The sequence below is a fragment of the Bombyx mori genome, chromosome 5, assembly GCF_030269925.1.
Source record: "Bombyx mori chromosome 5, ASM3026992v2".
NCBI lineage: Eukaryota > Metazoa > Arthropoda > Insecta > Lepidoptera > Bombycidae > Bombyx > Bombyx mori.
The window spans coordinates 3,479,446-3,491,998 of record NC_085111.1 but is presented as its reverse complement, the minus strand read 5'-3'; the positions used below and the strand labels follow the sequence as shown (position 1 = coordinate 3,491,998).

The 12,553-nt window shown below is 35.3% G+C and overlaps 1 protein-coding gene across 9 annotated transcripts in view; it reads left to right on the top strand.

The window, feature by feature from the left end:
- Positions 1–8,989, top strand: part of LOC692903 (Rab-related protein) — a 44,270-nt gene extending 35,281 nt beyond the window's left edge. For 6 of the 9 annotated variants that reach the window (XM_012695614.4, XM_012695616.4, XM_012695618.4 and 3 more), the window contains exons 2-5: positions 2,481–2,694; positions 5,671–5,852; positions 6,439–6,582; positions 8,186–8,989. In XM_012695614.4, the coding sequence (XP_012551068.1) occupies positions 2,481–2,694; positions 5,671–5,852; positions 6,439–6,582; positions 8,186–8,308 (663 nt within the window). In that variant the 3' untranslated portion in view covers positions 8,309–8,989. 9 annotated transcript variants of the gene reach the window in all.
- The last annotated feature ends 3,564 nt before the right edge of the window (positions 8,990–12,553 follow it).

Here is a 12,553-nt window from a genome sequence, read left to right as displayed (position 1 = left end):
AATACACACAGTCATAGTCGTCATTAGATACTCCCATTGCGATTCCATTAATATTAATTTCGGTTAATTGAAGTTGATTGTCAATACCGAATGGTAATTAGTGAGTAATAGTTTAAACCGGCAAATACAACGAGTCCAAGCAACCGGTCTAGCCTAGACTTGTTAGAACTCTATACCTGATCAAAACTGAACTAGACGAGATAAGTGGGATGTTAATTTAAATTCGTGTTAGTTTTATTCATTTTGAAATTCTAGATGCTTAGTATTTCGTATAGACTATCTTACAAAATTAAAGAACGATTACTAAAGTATAATAAAAAAAATTTGAAGGTTCAGTAAATTTTTTCGTATTCTTTTTATTACGCCGCATTATTTTTTGGTACCTACGTAATTTGTATGACAGCCAAAGATAGCAGTTGAACTTCTAATTAAAGAGTTGACGTAATATGCAAATGGGGTAATTCGTTACTTTATTTCCAATAAAAAAAGTTTGAAAGGTTCTTTTTTTAATTAAATCTTTCAATGTAATTTATCCGTATAAATTCAAGTCAATCATTCTCAACGTCAAAGGGATCCTTAGGTCTTTTAATCGTAGCTTACAATTATTTAAACAAATTATCTGTTGGGTTAGTTACTATCAGTAGTTAACATGCAATACTTTTGATAAGTAAGTACACCTGCGTAGATAATGTTAGAAATTTCGAAACTGTAAGAATTGAGATCAAAGCAGTTGCGATTCTAAAATTTACCTACTTTATTATTTTATCTGTGGTTTGACCATGTGTAATCTGTATTGAAATATCAATATTTGTTTATTAATGGTAATCCAACTTCTTCCTGTTTGAAGAGTAGGACAGAGGGTATTACATTAAAAAAATATTCGATCTCATGTCTCAAAGTAGGTGGTGGCATTTACGTCTTGAGGTTTGCTTCGGTAAACACTTAACAGGACACAACGTGAGCTGGTCATATGTAAAAAATAAACAGCAATTTTAGACGAGACTACTAAATTATAATAACGAAGCTAAATAGATCTCTCAATAAGATATCGTTTCCAAAATTTATTCAAAGCGTTTGCATGCCTTTGTTTTGCAATTCAAATTCATTTGGTCTTTACAATTTGAATAAAATAAAATAAAACTAAAAGAGGATAATTGTTTTCGTATTTTGTGAGAATCATTAAGTCCTTGAAACCATTGAATTAAACGAAAAATTTCACTGATCCAATTTGAATTCATGTTATTTAGTCTCAACTTAAATGTCATTGAAATATCAACTTTGTTGAATTTTAAATCGTGTTGCCTCTACTCCGTGTTCCAAAAAATAGCTACCGTCCCGAGAAGAACTCGCGAATTAAACTCATCATATCTTTTAAGTGCTATTTTTCTTTTAAAGACATCCTGAAAAATTCATATTTAATAATATCACATCACAATATCACACATGCGATGTCACTTTAAAATAAGTTTTCGTCTCGACAACTTCATCCGACGACTGTCATATATTCTAATTATTAAGAATTGAAACGAACATGACGTAAATAATATTAGTACCTATCAGGGCTGTGGTTTCGAGGACATTTTCTCCTGTAAATATTATTACTCGCAACTGTGTTAATGCATGAAAATTTGAGCAAAGTACAACGCCGCTATTTCCTAAATAAGCATGCCTTGAAAATAAATACAAAAAAATACATGAAAAATACTAAATGTAAATTTGATGGTTATAAATTGGCATCCCACAATTTATAGATTAAGAACTAATTTAGGATATCCGGTATATGTGGTACATTTAAAAGTGGTTCCTTCTCGAAAACAAGCCACCAACATTTTTAGCATAACATACTTATTATTTATTCTGAAAAGGCAAACGTTCTTTTTTTGGGAGAAATACAGCTAAAACCGTGCACTAAGTATATTTAACTTCAATACTTAGAAGCTACGGATATCACCACAACATATTCACTAAGACAAGGCACGAACGCAATTAAATACTGTTTTAGAGTTATCCAATACAGTGGAAACTTTATTCGCATGATTTATAGAAAGGCCTTAAAAATTTTAAGCTATGCAAGCCAATCAAATTTTGATTTTCAAGTCAAGATGTAAGCTTGTCTGACTTCAATATCTATAAAAACAATAAGGAAAGTGTATTTGTCTTCCCAACTATGCCTAAATACTATATATAGTCTCTTTTATTGGTGGTAGGACCTCTTGTGAGTCCGCACGGATAGGTACCACCACCCTGTCTATTTCTCCCGTGAAGCAGCAATGCGTTTCGATTTGAAGGGTGGGGCAGCCGTTGTAACTATACTGAGACCTTAGAACTTATATCTCAAGGTGGGTGGCGCATTTACGTTGTAGATGTCTATGGGCTCCAGTGACCATTTAACACCAGGTGGGCTGTGAGCTCGTCCACCCAATTAGCATTAGCAAAAAAAAAAGTCTTCAAACTCCTTCTAATTATTGACATTTTTACAGTCACACGCATCGGCTAGTGCTGAACGCCGGGAGCATTTATATAAGATCCTCGTCATCGGCGAATTGGGTACAGGGAAGACTTCCATAATCAAACGATATGTCCACCAGTTCTTCAGTCAACACTATAGAGCAACCATCGGCGTGGATTTCGCACTGAAAGTACTGAATTGGGACTCAAATACCATAATAAGATTGCAACTATGGGATATAGCAGGTATGTGAAATTATCATATTTGTGAAATACACATGTCTTTTTCGAAATCATTTATTATTTGTAGTATAGAAGAAAATATTTGTGTACATACGTACATCAGATTTTATTATATTTAAATATGATCATATACCGTTCAGAATAGGCTCTACACACTTCTAATATTCTGTATATAAAAACCTTTGATAAATGAGAACTCCTTTCCAAAATTCCGTCACGTTATAAATTTAAAGAAACATAAATGGCATTTATCAAATGTAAGTCAAAAGTTAAAGATTTATAACACGCTTTTTTTTCTATTACGTATCAATGGCGCACGCAGAGGACGAGGCTTCAAAATGTTTTCAATATCTTTTTGCTTTGGCGATGATTGTTTATACATTCGCGTTTTTCACTTTGCTTATTTTGATTCATAATTAAATAAGGTAAATGAATTTTCTCTCTACTCATACATCATCTTACACACCGAAATCATCATTTTATAAAATAAATACAAGAGTACCAATTACGCTTTATAGCTGCCAATCTGTTCCACTAAAGTACGTTATAACTCTGAATATCGCAGGTACTTCGATTATAGTTCACTTTGATATATAGCTAAGTATTCGCCTGGCGCTACGATCTGTTGAAGGACCGTCGGTCTACCGAGCAAATATCATCCGCTCGGTGGTAGATCTTTCCTTTGTCGTTTAAGCCCTCCCAAAAGCATTTAATGACTTCATATTTCTGCATGGTTGTGGCGATTTCTGTACATTTTCTGTGTTCCAGTTAATTATTTTTCCCGATCCACAACGGTGCTTTTAGGTACCTCAAACACCGGTCATCGTTCTCGTCGAACCCATCGCTTGCGACGAAGGGCTCGACGAGTAAATTAACCCTCAGACACAGCCCACTGAGTTTCTCGCCGGATCTTCTCAGTGGGTCGCGTTTCCGTTCCGGTGGTAGATTCTGCGAAGCACGGCTCTTGCTAGGGTTCGTGTTAGCAACGTCATCAGGTTTGAGCCCCGTGAGCTCACCTAGTAGTTAAGGCAGCGCTGATATATCCTCTCAAGGCTATCAGCTTAGGTAGGAAAAAAAAAATCTGTTGAAATGAAAATAGCTGTGGTCCAATCTCGCATTTCATTCAAAAATCAAACATACAGGAATTATAATCACGTCTTTAATGAAACGAAAATCAACTAGAGCTTAAGAGTGCGCATCAAAATACTTGCCATGTTCACTTACATTTCGTCACTATTTGCATAGTGGTTCGGAATATTTGATGATTTTTTTTTGAATTCAGATTATTGATGCTTTATCATTTAATTATTTTAATGAATGCAATATTTTACGTACAAGTACTGTATTTATATTATTATACAATCTGATCGTTGGTGACATTTATCAAACACATATACATATTATGTATTCAAGCACAACAAAATTTTAATAAAACAGCAATATAACTACGTATTTTAAAACTGATAATAAAAAAAAGTATCCAGTTTTAACTAGACAAACTGATACATTAACCTTTAAAAATAACCTTTAAAAATAGGTAGATCAGTATGTTTTGCTTCACAATAATGCATTTTGATCAAGAAATAAAAATCTCTAAGGTATTTTGTTTCTTATAAGACTTACTAGCCGTACTCGCCCGCTTCGCCGCGCATTTAAAATTAACATTATTATTTATTGTCATTATTATTAGGGAGTCTAATATTCGTATAAATATTAGCCTATCCATTAAGTACATGTGTTTTCTATATGGATACCAGGTTTCAAGTCAATCGGATGCATGGTTCAGTAGTTATAACGGAACATCCGTAAAAACCACTGTAGATTTATATATTAGTATAGATTTTTCGTATTCGATACAGAATCGATAGCCACAGGAAAGAGATTAGTTTCTGTTAATCCAAACTGCTACCGGTCACTACAATCGCGATTACTAGGACCTGTTGTAAACTAGTGTGCGGCATAATTAGGGACTGCAGTATGAGTACGGTGGGAGGGTATTATCGATCACAGTTGAAACCATAGGTATAAAGAATCGAGCATTTTAATCTTATATTTATATTTATTTTTTTATAATTATTCATTCTATTAATTTTTTTGATTTGATTTGATTTGATTTGATATAGTGACATTTACAAATTGCTATCCGATCGCAACGGATTAACGCAAAGTCGCCGTCGTCCGAAGCATGTCTTGTCGGACCCCCCGGATTCACTCTCGATGCTTTTAGGCCTCTCAAGTACCGGTCAACGTCCTCGTCCACCGTCCACGAGCGAACTAATCCCTAGACACAGCTCACTGAGTTTCTCGTCGGATCTTCTCAGTGGGTCGCTATTCCGATCCGAAGGTAGATTCTGCGAAGCACTACTCCTGCTAAGGCTAGTGTTAGCAAATTCTCTCAGGTTGAGCCCGTGAGCTCACCTACCCGTCCGGGCGTAGCTAGAATAACCCTTTAGGCTACCAGCGAATAGGTAGGCAGAAAAAAATACAGTTTGTCACTTGAATGATTGATTATTTTGTCAATCATTCAAGAGCCGTGAACATCGCTGGGAACGATGCATTAGTATTTTATCGTCATTCACATTCACCATCATTCATTATTAAAACATCATCAACAATCAGGTACCACCACCCTGCCTATTTCTGCCGTGAAGCAGTAATGCGTTTCGGTTTGAAGGGTGGGGCAGTCGTTGTAACTATACTTGAGATCTTATAACTTTTATCTCAAGGTGGGTGGCGCATTTACGTTGTAGATGTCTATGGGCTCCAGTAACCACTTAGCATCAGGGGGGCTGTGAGCTCGTCCACCCATCTAAGCAATAAAAAAAATTTATCACCGAAACATTCATTAAAAATTTGTTTAACAACTTGACCGTTATCAGCTTAAATAGTTTGTGGGTCTGAATTAGAACATTTAGCTGAATACTCTATTTTAACGTGTCCAATAATTCAAAAATGCCTTTATGATTATTGATTTTCCAGGACAAGAGCGCTTCGGGAACATGACGCGTGTTTATTACAAGGAAGCAGTGGGCGCGTTTATAGTGTTCGACGTTTCCAGAGTGGCCACGTTCGACGCTGTCGTCAAGTGGAAGAATGACTTGGATGCGAAAGTTCAGTTGCCCGATGGATCGGCCATACCTTGTATACTGCTCGCTAATAAGGTTAGTTACGATTACTACCAAGACGGCTCTGTTATTATTAATAGAGATACTTTGAGAAATGGGAATAATTGTAGTGCTTTCAAGGCTCATTCACAATTCAAGCTTAGCCTTGATATTGATTATGGGAAATCAAAATCCCGGTTTAATATCGTTTTAAGATTTCTAACAAAAAAAATATTATATAGTTTTCGAAACATCTGGTATTGTTTGTTTGACTATTTAATTAAAGAAGATATTAATTAGCCGTGAAAATCTTGAATTTAATTCATAAACTAAACGTCAGTAACCTTTGATAGACTTTGCTAGCGCTTTAGTACCAGATGGAATAAAGTAATCAGCAAAATATAGCTTTGATTTTTCCCTTACCTATTTGCATCTGGACTATTCCGACTACGCGCGGATGGGTAAGTGAGCTCACGGGTTCTACCTGAGAGAATTTTCTAACACTAGCCCTAGCAAGAGCAGTGCCCTAGCAGAATCTACCGTCGGATCGGAATAGCAATCCCCAAGACCCGTCCAGAAACTCAGTGGGTTAATTAATATAGCTTTGACATCTCCAATGTACACTCCCAATTTTTTTTGACAGTGCGATCAACAGAAGGAAGGTATAGTCAATAGTCCCGCCAAAATGGACGAGTACTGTCGCGAGAAAGGTTTCGCGGGCTGGTTCGAGACATCCGCCAAAGAGAACATCAATATTGAGGAGGCAGCTCGGTCATTAGTTAATAAGGTAAGTTAAAATGGTTTGAGGCCAGATGGTCTTGTGTGATTTGTGGCCGATCGTAAAAAATTGTGTTCATGGATTATTCCGAATTATTTAATATAGAACCATGAAGTTTAATTAATTTTATTGTTTACATTAGTCGTTGAGCTCACGATCGACCTTGTATTGAATAGTTATCAGTGCCCATAAACATCTAAAGCGTAAATTTTGTCTCCCATCTGGAGGCACGAGGTCACAGTTTTTACATTACAACGCTTGCTCCATCCGTCGAACCGAAACCCATTAGTGCTTCTCGGCTGAAATAGTCAGGGTGGTGGTACCTACCCGTGCTCACAAGACGTTCTACCAAGAGTAAGCTTTTGCCGCGAAGCCATGTTATGGTTTCAAGGGTGTACGGGCCGTGTATCAATATAATTGAGACTTAGTTATAAACTAATTATAACCGGACCACTTAACACTAGTCATGCCGTGAATTAATCTATCCAACTAGCTCAATAAAATAAAGTTTTCGAAAAAGCTGAAAGCAATGATAGCTTTTCTATATAAGAACAAAAAAAAACAGCTTAAAACTAACATTATAATATGGTTACATTATAAAATGTAACACTTAACATTATAATATAGTTCATGTTTAAGAATGATTCTTTTTAAAATTGATAAACTTTACAAGGTCGGTTCGGTAAAATTGTATTTGAATACCGACATTTAAATAAACCTTAGCGGTTTGATGTCGCGTTCATAGTTAATTTACAACTTGATTGGTTTGTTTTTGTTGGAACGGATCTAACTTACTCTACAAAATAATATGTATACTCTGTTGTAATTTCAATCTTTGAATTATAATATTAGTATCAAACTCGTTTTTATCTCGGGTTTTTTTTTTTGGAGAGCCTTTAAATGATGTGCGTATATGAAATAGTTGTGCAATACCACGCTGTTGTTATGTTAAGCAAGAGCCAAGGCAATTATTTCTGTGGTAAATTGATTTTAAATGAATCTTATTAAAAAGCAGTTTGGTAATTGAGCTATTATTTTAGTTTTGTTTTATCGTCATTAGAAACCTTTTTTAAGGACTTAATAAAAGTAAAAGTTTTAAGTAAATTATCTACAATCATAAGCCATCAAATTTTGATCGTTCATAGTTACGCCCCTTTATCTATTTCCCACCCCTATAGACTTGGGGCTGTGCGTGAGGCAACGACTTCTTTATGTTACAACTAGCGACCCGCCCTCGCCTCGCTTCAGAAACATTAAATTTAATTATTGAAAGGCGAAGCCCGCCATGTTGCGCGCGGTACGACAATAGCTGCGGGTGATGCCGCGGGGCGAAGCTAGTCTAACAAAAGTAGCCTAAGTTACTCCTTATGTTATCAGCTACCTATCAGTGAAAGTCTCGTCAAAATCGGTCCAGCCGTTCCAGAGATTACCCGGAACAAACAAACAGACAGACAGACAGACATTAATTGTAAAAACATTAATTTTGGTGTATGTACCGTATATAGGTATATTCATATGCATGTAGTAAAAAGCGGTTATTTCAATATTACAAACAGACACTCCAATTTTATTTATATGTATAGAGGTTCAGTAAATTATTTTTACGTTTCAGATTCTATTAAACGACAAGCTTCTTCAGAACAACGACACCAGGGACGGTGATAAATTCGTGATTGATCACAAAATAGCTAACGGTGACAGCAGAGATGGCGCGAACAAGGCTTGCGGTTGCTGACCAATCTGAGCGCGTCAGCAAACAATGAAGGACCAATCACGTCTGGCCATGATCGAATTACGAATGTTGATTCTTGTGGAGACGAATCATAATGATTTTTGATGTTTAACAGTTGTTTTTCATTGAATTAAATAATTTTAAGACTTGATACTTGTATTTATTGTCTTTTTTTCTTAATTTCGCACTCGGGATTGCCATAAAGTGTTATAAATGTACAAATATTCCTGTTATAGTTATAATAAAACAACTCCTGGCTTAATTAAATAACAGTAAAATTTTGTACAGGGAATTCTTAAAAAAATGGTGTATGATTTGACTGCTACTTCAGGCCACTTTTATTGCATGCATATTAATTACTACATGCTTGTAGTCTTTAGTGCATTGAAATTTATAAAGTTATTGAATTCAATGATTAATAAAATGCATGACATGTATTTGATTTGTATAATGTATTTGATTTGTATTTTTACGATGTTTTGTTGTTTTCAATTGTTGTTTAGTATCGACTAATTACTATTTCGAATATATCAAACCATATGTTTGTTGTATAATTGTACAGTTCAACAATGTACAGTTAGTTTCCGTAATTTTAATTGATATCTAGTTTTGAGCCTACTCTTATTTCATTAGAAATATATAATCTATAAATTTAACACTATAAATAAATGATATTTGAACAGACATTTTGTTTTTATTTCCTTTTGTATTTAAATTAAAAGATAATCACAGCTTGACATACATACTAGCTAATGTCATAGCGATTGCATTTCCTTTGCCAGAAATTCGTAAAAATAAAAAAAATTGTTTTAATTCCAAATTCCAATCAAAACAAATTAAAAATAAATTTTGATTATGTTTTTTCGTTTCGAATTTCATTTTGTGATCACGGAAGTTACAAACATGAGGTGAAATGATGCAGATTAGTTTTGTTCAATGTTGTCTGAAATTCGTAAACAACTTTAAAATTCAGTTACTTTCAAGATCAAATTGAAATTTAATAAATCACAAAGTAGCAACGAATAAGCCTACTAATTAAAGCTGGCCAAATAGTGTTATATTCGAGTATAGTGATACGGGAATTCTTAATCTCCACTATCACGTTAATAAATAAATAAATGTATTTTTATCCCAGTCGTTCAGAAAACTTTTTAATTTCTGTCAATCTGGGTAAAGCGGAAATAAGATTATTAAATGTAACTAAACAATGGATTGATGGCATACATATTTTATATACTTAATAGTTTGAAAATAACATGATTGTTGAAATTCCATACCATCATCTCGTTTTTACCATCGCACCGCCCGCCACCGGAGTAAAGTTCATCCATACTACCTGTAGCCACTCCGGTCATCCACAGTGCGTTTCCAGAGACCTTTTTTGCCACGTACCATCCGGCTATAGAATGAGCTCCCCTCCACGGTTTCCCGAGCTCTATGACATGTCCTTCTTTAAACGAGACTTGTGTAGAGTATTAAGCGGTAGGCAGAGGCCTGGCTCTACCCCTAGCATTGCTGAAGTTCATGGGCGACGGTAACCACTCACCATCAGGTGGCTCGTACTCTCGTCTGCTTACAAGGGCAATAAAATAATAATAATTCCGTACTGTCCAAGATTTCTTGAAAACGTTATTAAGATGGATGCACTTTTTGCTTATTCAGTACACTTTTGCCATTGGCCAAAAGATCGGGGTAAAGTCTGTACCAATAAGAAATTTTTTGAAATAATATGATTGACGAAACATGAGGTCGTAACCTCTCCTACCACTCGTATAGAAAAGTGATTACCTCGCTACTGACGTAGACCGGGCTGTGGTACGTACCCATGAGGGCTCACAATACGTCAATCTTAAACGCAGGAAATTTCCATATGATGATACCTTTAGCCGGCCTCCGAATTGATATTGGTCACGGCCATTGCGATAGTTTTTTTGATTTCATTTGATTAGTTTACTAATTACAAAGTGTAGAACTGATTTTATATAACGAACCTATCGCCAATGTAATGTTAAGTTGTCACTGGAGTACATTTACAATAGAAAGAAATCTAGAATCAATCCAGAACGCATTTTTGCTTTGATCCTAAATCATGCATGAGGCGGGTGAACTTTTGATACGCCCTAATACCTAAGAAGAGTAGTTGAGGATACTGTAATTATGGATATGAGATCTTAGATTCTGGTTCAAAGAGACCAGAATCTAAGATCTTCTTCTTCTTTCTTCTACAGTTTGGCTTTAGATTTCATCGGAATACATAGACACACATTACAATTCAAAACATCGACGCACGTACGAATACATAAAATATGATAACAATGTAATCATCGTTAATTTGTATGTCTCCTATTTCTCCACCAAACTCCCTATTTCCCATCCATTAAGTTCCATTCCCAAATATTCCTGCGGAGAAGCAGTCTTATATAATTTAATCTTAAGATTCAAGTTTATCGCAACTTCTATGACCTCCTGTGGTCGCTTTAATTTAAATAGCTTATATAAATTGGGATGTCAATATAAGAGACGTCAAGAAATTGCAATGGAATCTCATGAATCCACTAAAAATCTTGATATAGGTACAGTCACTCGAAAAAATCACAAAAATATATTAAATTGAGATTGCGCAATATTAAGCAATTCCCGCAACAGTTTCTAAAAAGTCAATCGGCATTTTGTGTGTCTACATTATTCTAAGATTATAATTCCAAAGTCGGACCATGACGGTTTTAAGGCCAAACTAGTTTTTTACGGAGTCACGCTTACCGGGACGGACTGATGTGGTTTATATCTAACGGGTTTTTCAAATCTTTTTATGAGGATTTAATCAACCTACCAGATTTAATGGGTTTCGAATGTTCCCACATGAAGTATTAAGTAACGTTTGTTGGTATTTTATTTTTTATTCGGTTTTTTTTTTACTTTTATCACATCCTTTTTGAAGCTTTTAAGCTGGGATTGCACATTGTGGCGTCAAGTATTCTGGTAACTACTAAACAATAGGTAGATCATAATTTACTTTTCGAATCTACGAATGAGGTAGAAATCCCAATTGGAACAATACAATTGGAAGTAATCATGGTATTCAAAACGAAATGGCAGATACGTAACAGAAGTTGTCAAGATACGTGGTCTACATGTTCAAATGTACACATTTCTGGCATAGGCTTCCGCCCCATACTACTGGAGAATATCACTCATCATGCAACATTATCAACACATATTCTGATAAAAAAAATATATACTGCCATTTATAAAACGACAGAAAGACAGACGGCCTGGGTTTAGTAATTTGTGGTGCCGTGACCCTTGGATAACGAATTAAAAGTTCTTGCAGTGTATTTTACCTAGTACTAGTATGATTGTTGGATCCCCGGATCTCGAATCTCGCTGCTTTTAGGCTTTTCAAGACCGGTCACCGTTCTCGTCGAACGAGCGACCTAATGCGAACGAATCTCTGAGTTTATCGCCGGATCTTCTCAGTGGGTTGCGATTCCGAACTTGTGGTAGACTTTGCGAAGCACTGCTAGGGCTTGTGATAGCAAATTCTCTCAGGTTGGGCCTGTGAGCTCGCCTACCCGTCCGCGCGAATCTGGAAAGGCCTATCAACGATTAGGTAGGGAAAAAAACTAGTATATAAGCATTTCATGTTGAAATTGATACATGTAGCAAGTCAAAGCTCGCTTTGCTGGACAATGTTTGATCTGACTTGATCATATCACTACCAAGCTTCACGATATCACCCGCTGGACCAATCTTAAGATTTCCTGAAAATGTCACCGAAATCGCCCCGTCGTCGATAGGAGAACATACATACATGGATTTTTATATAGATATACTAGATGACCCGGCGAACTTTGTTCCGCCTTATAAGTAGAGGCAATAAATGAGCGGACTTTCAATTTTATCATGGTCAATTTTTTATTTGGATAATTAATATAAATTAAAATAGCAAGTATTTTAATGATACTTTATTGGCCACGTATTTTTTTTTTTTTTTTTTTTTTTTTTTTTTTTTTTTTTTTTTTTTTTTTTTTTTTTTTTTTTTTTTTTTTTTTTTTTTTTTTTTTTTATTTCTTAGCTGTGTGGACGAGCTCACAGCCCACCTGATGTTAAGTGGTTACTGGAGCCCATAGACATCTACAACGTAAATGCGCCACACACCTTGAGATATAGTTCTAAGGTCTCAGTATAGTCACATTTATATATATAGTCATATTTTAGCTGTTATTATTATTATTATTGTATTTTCTT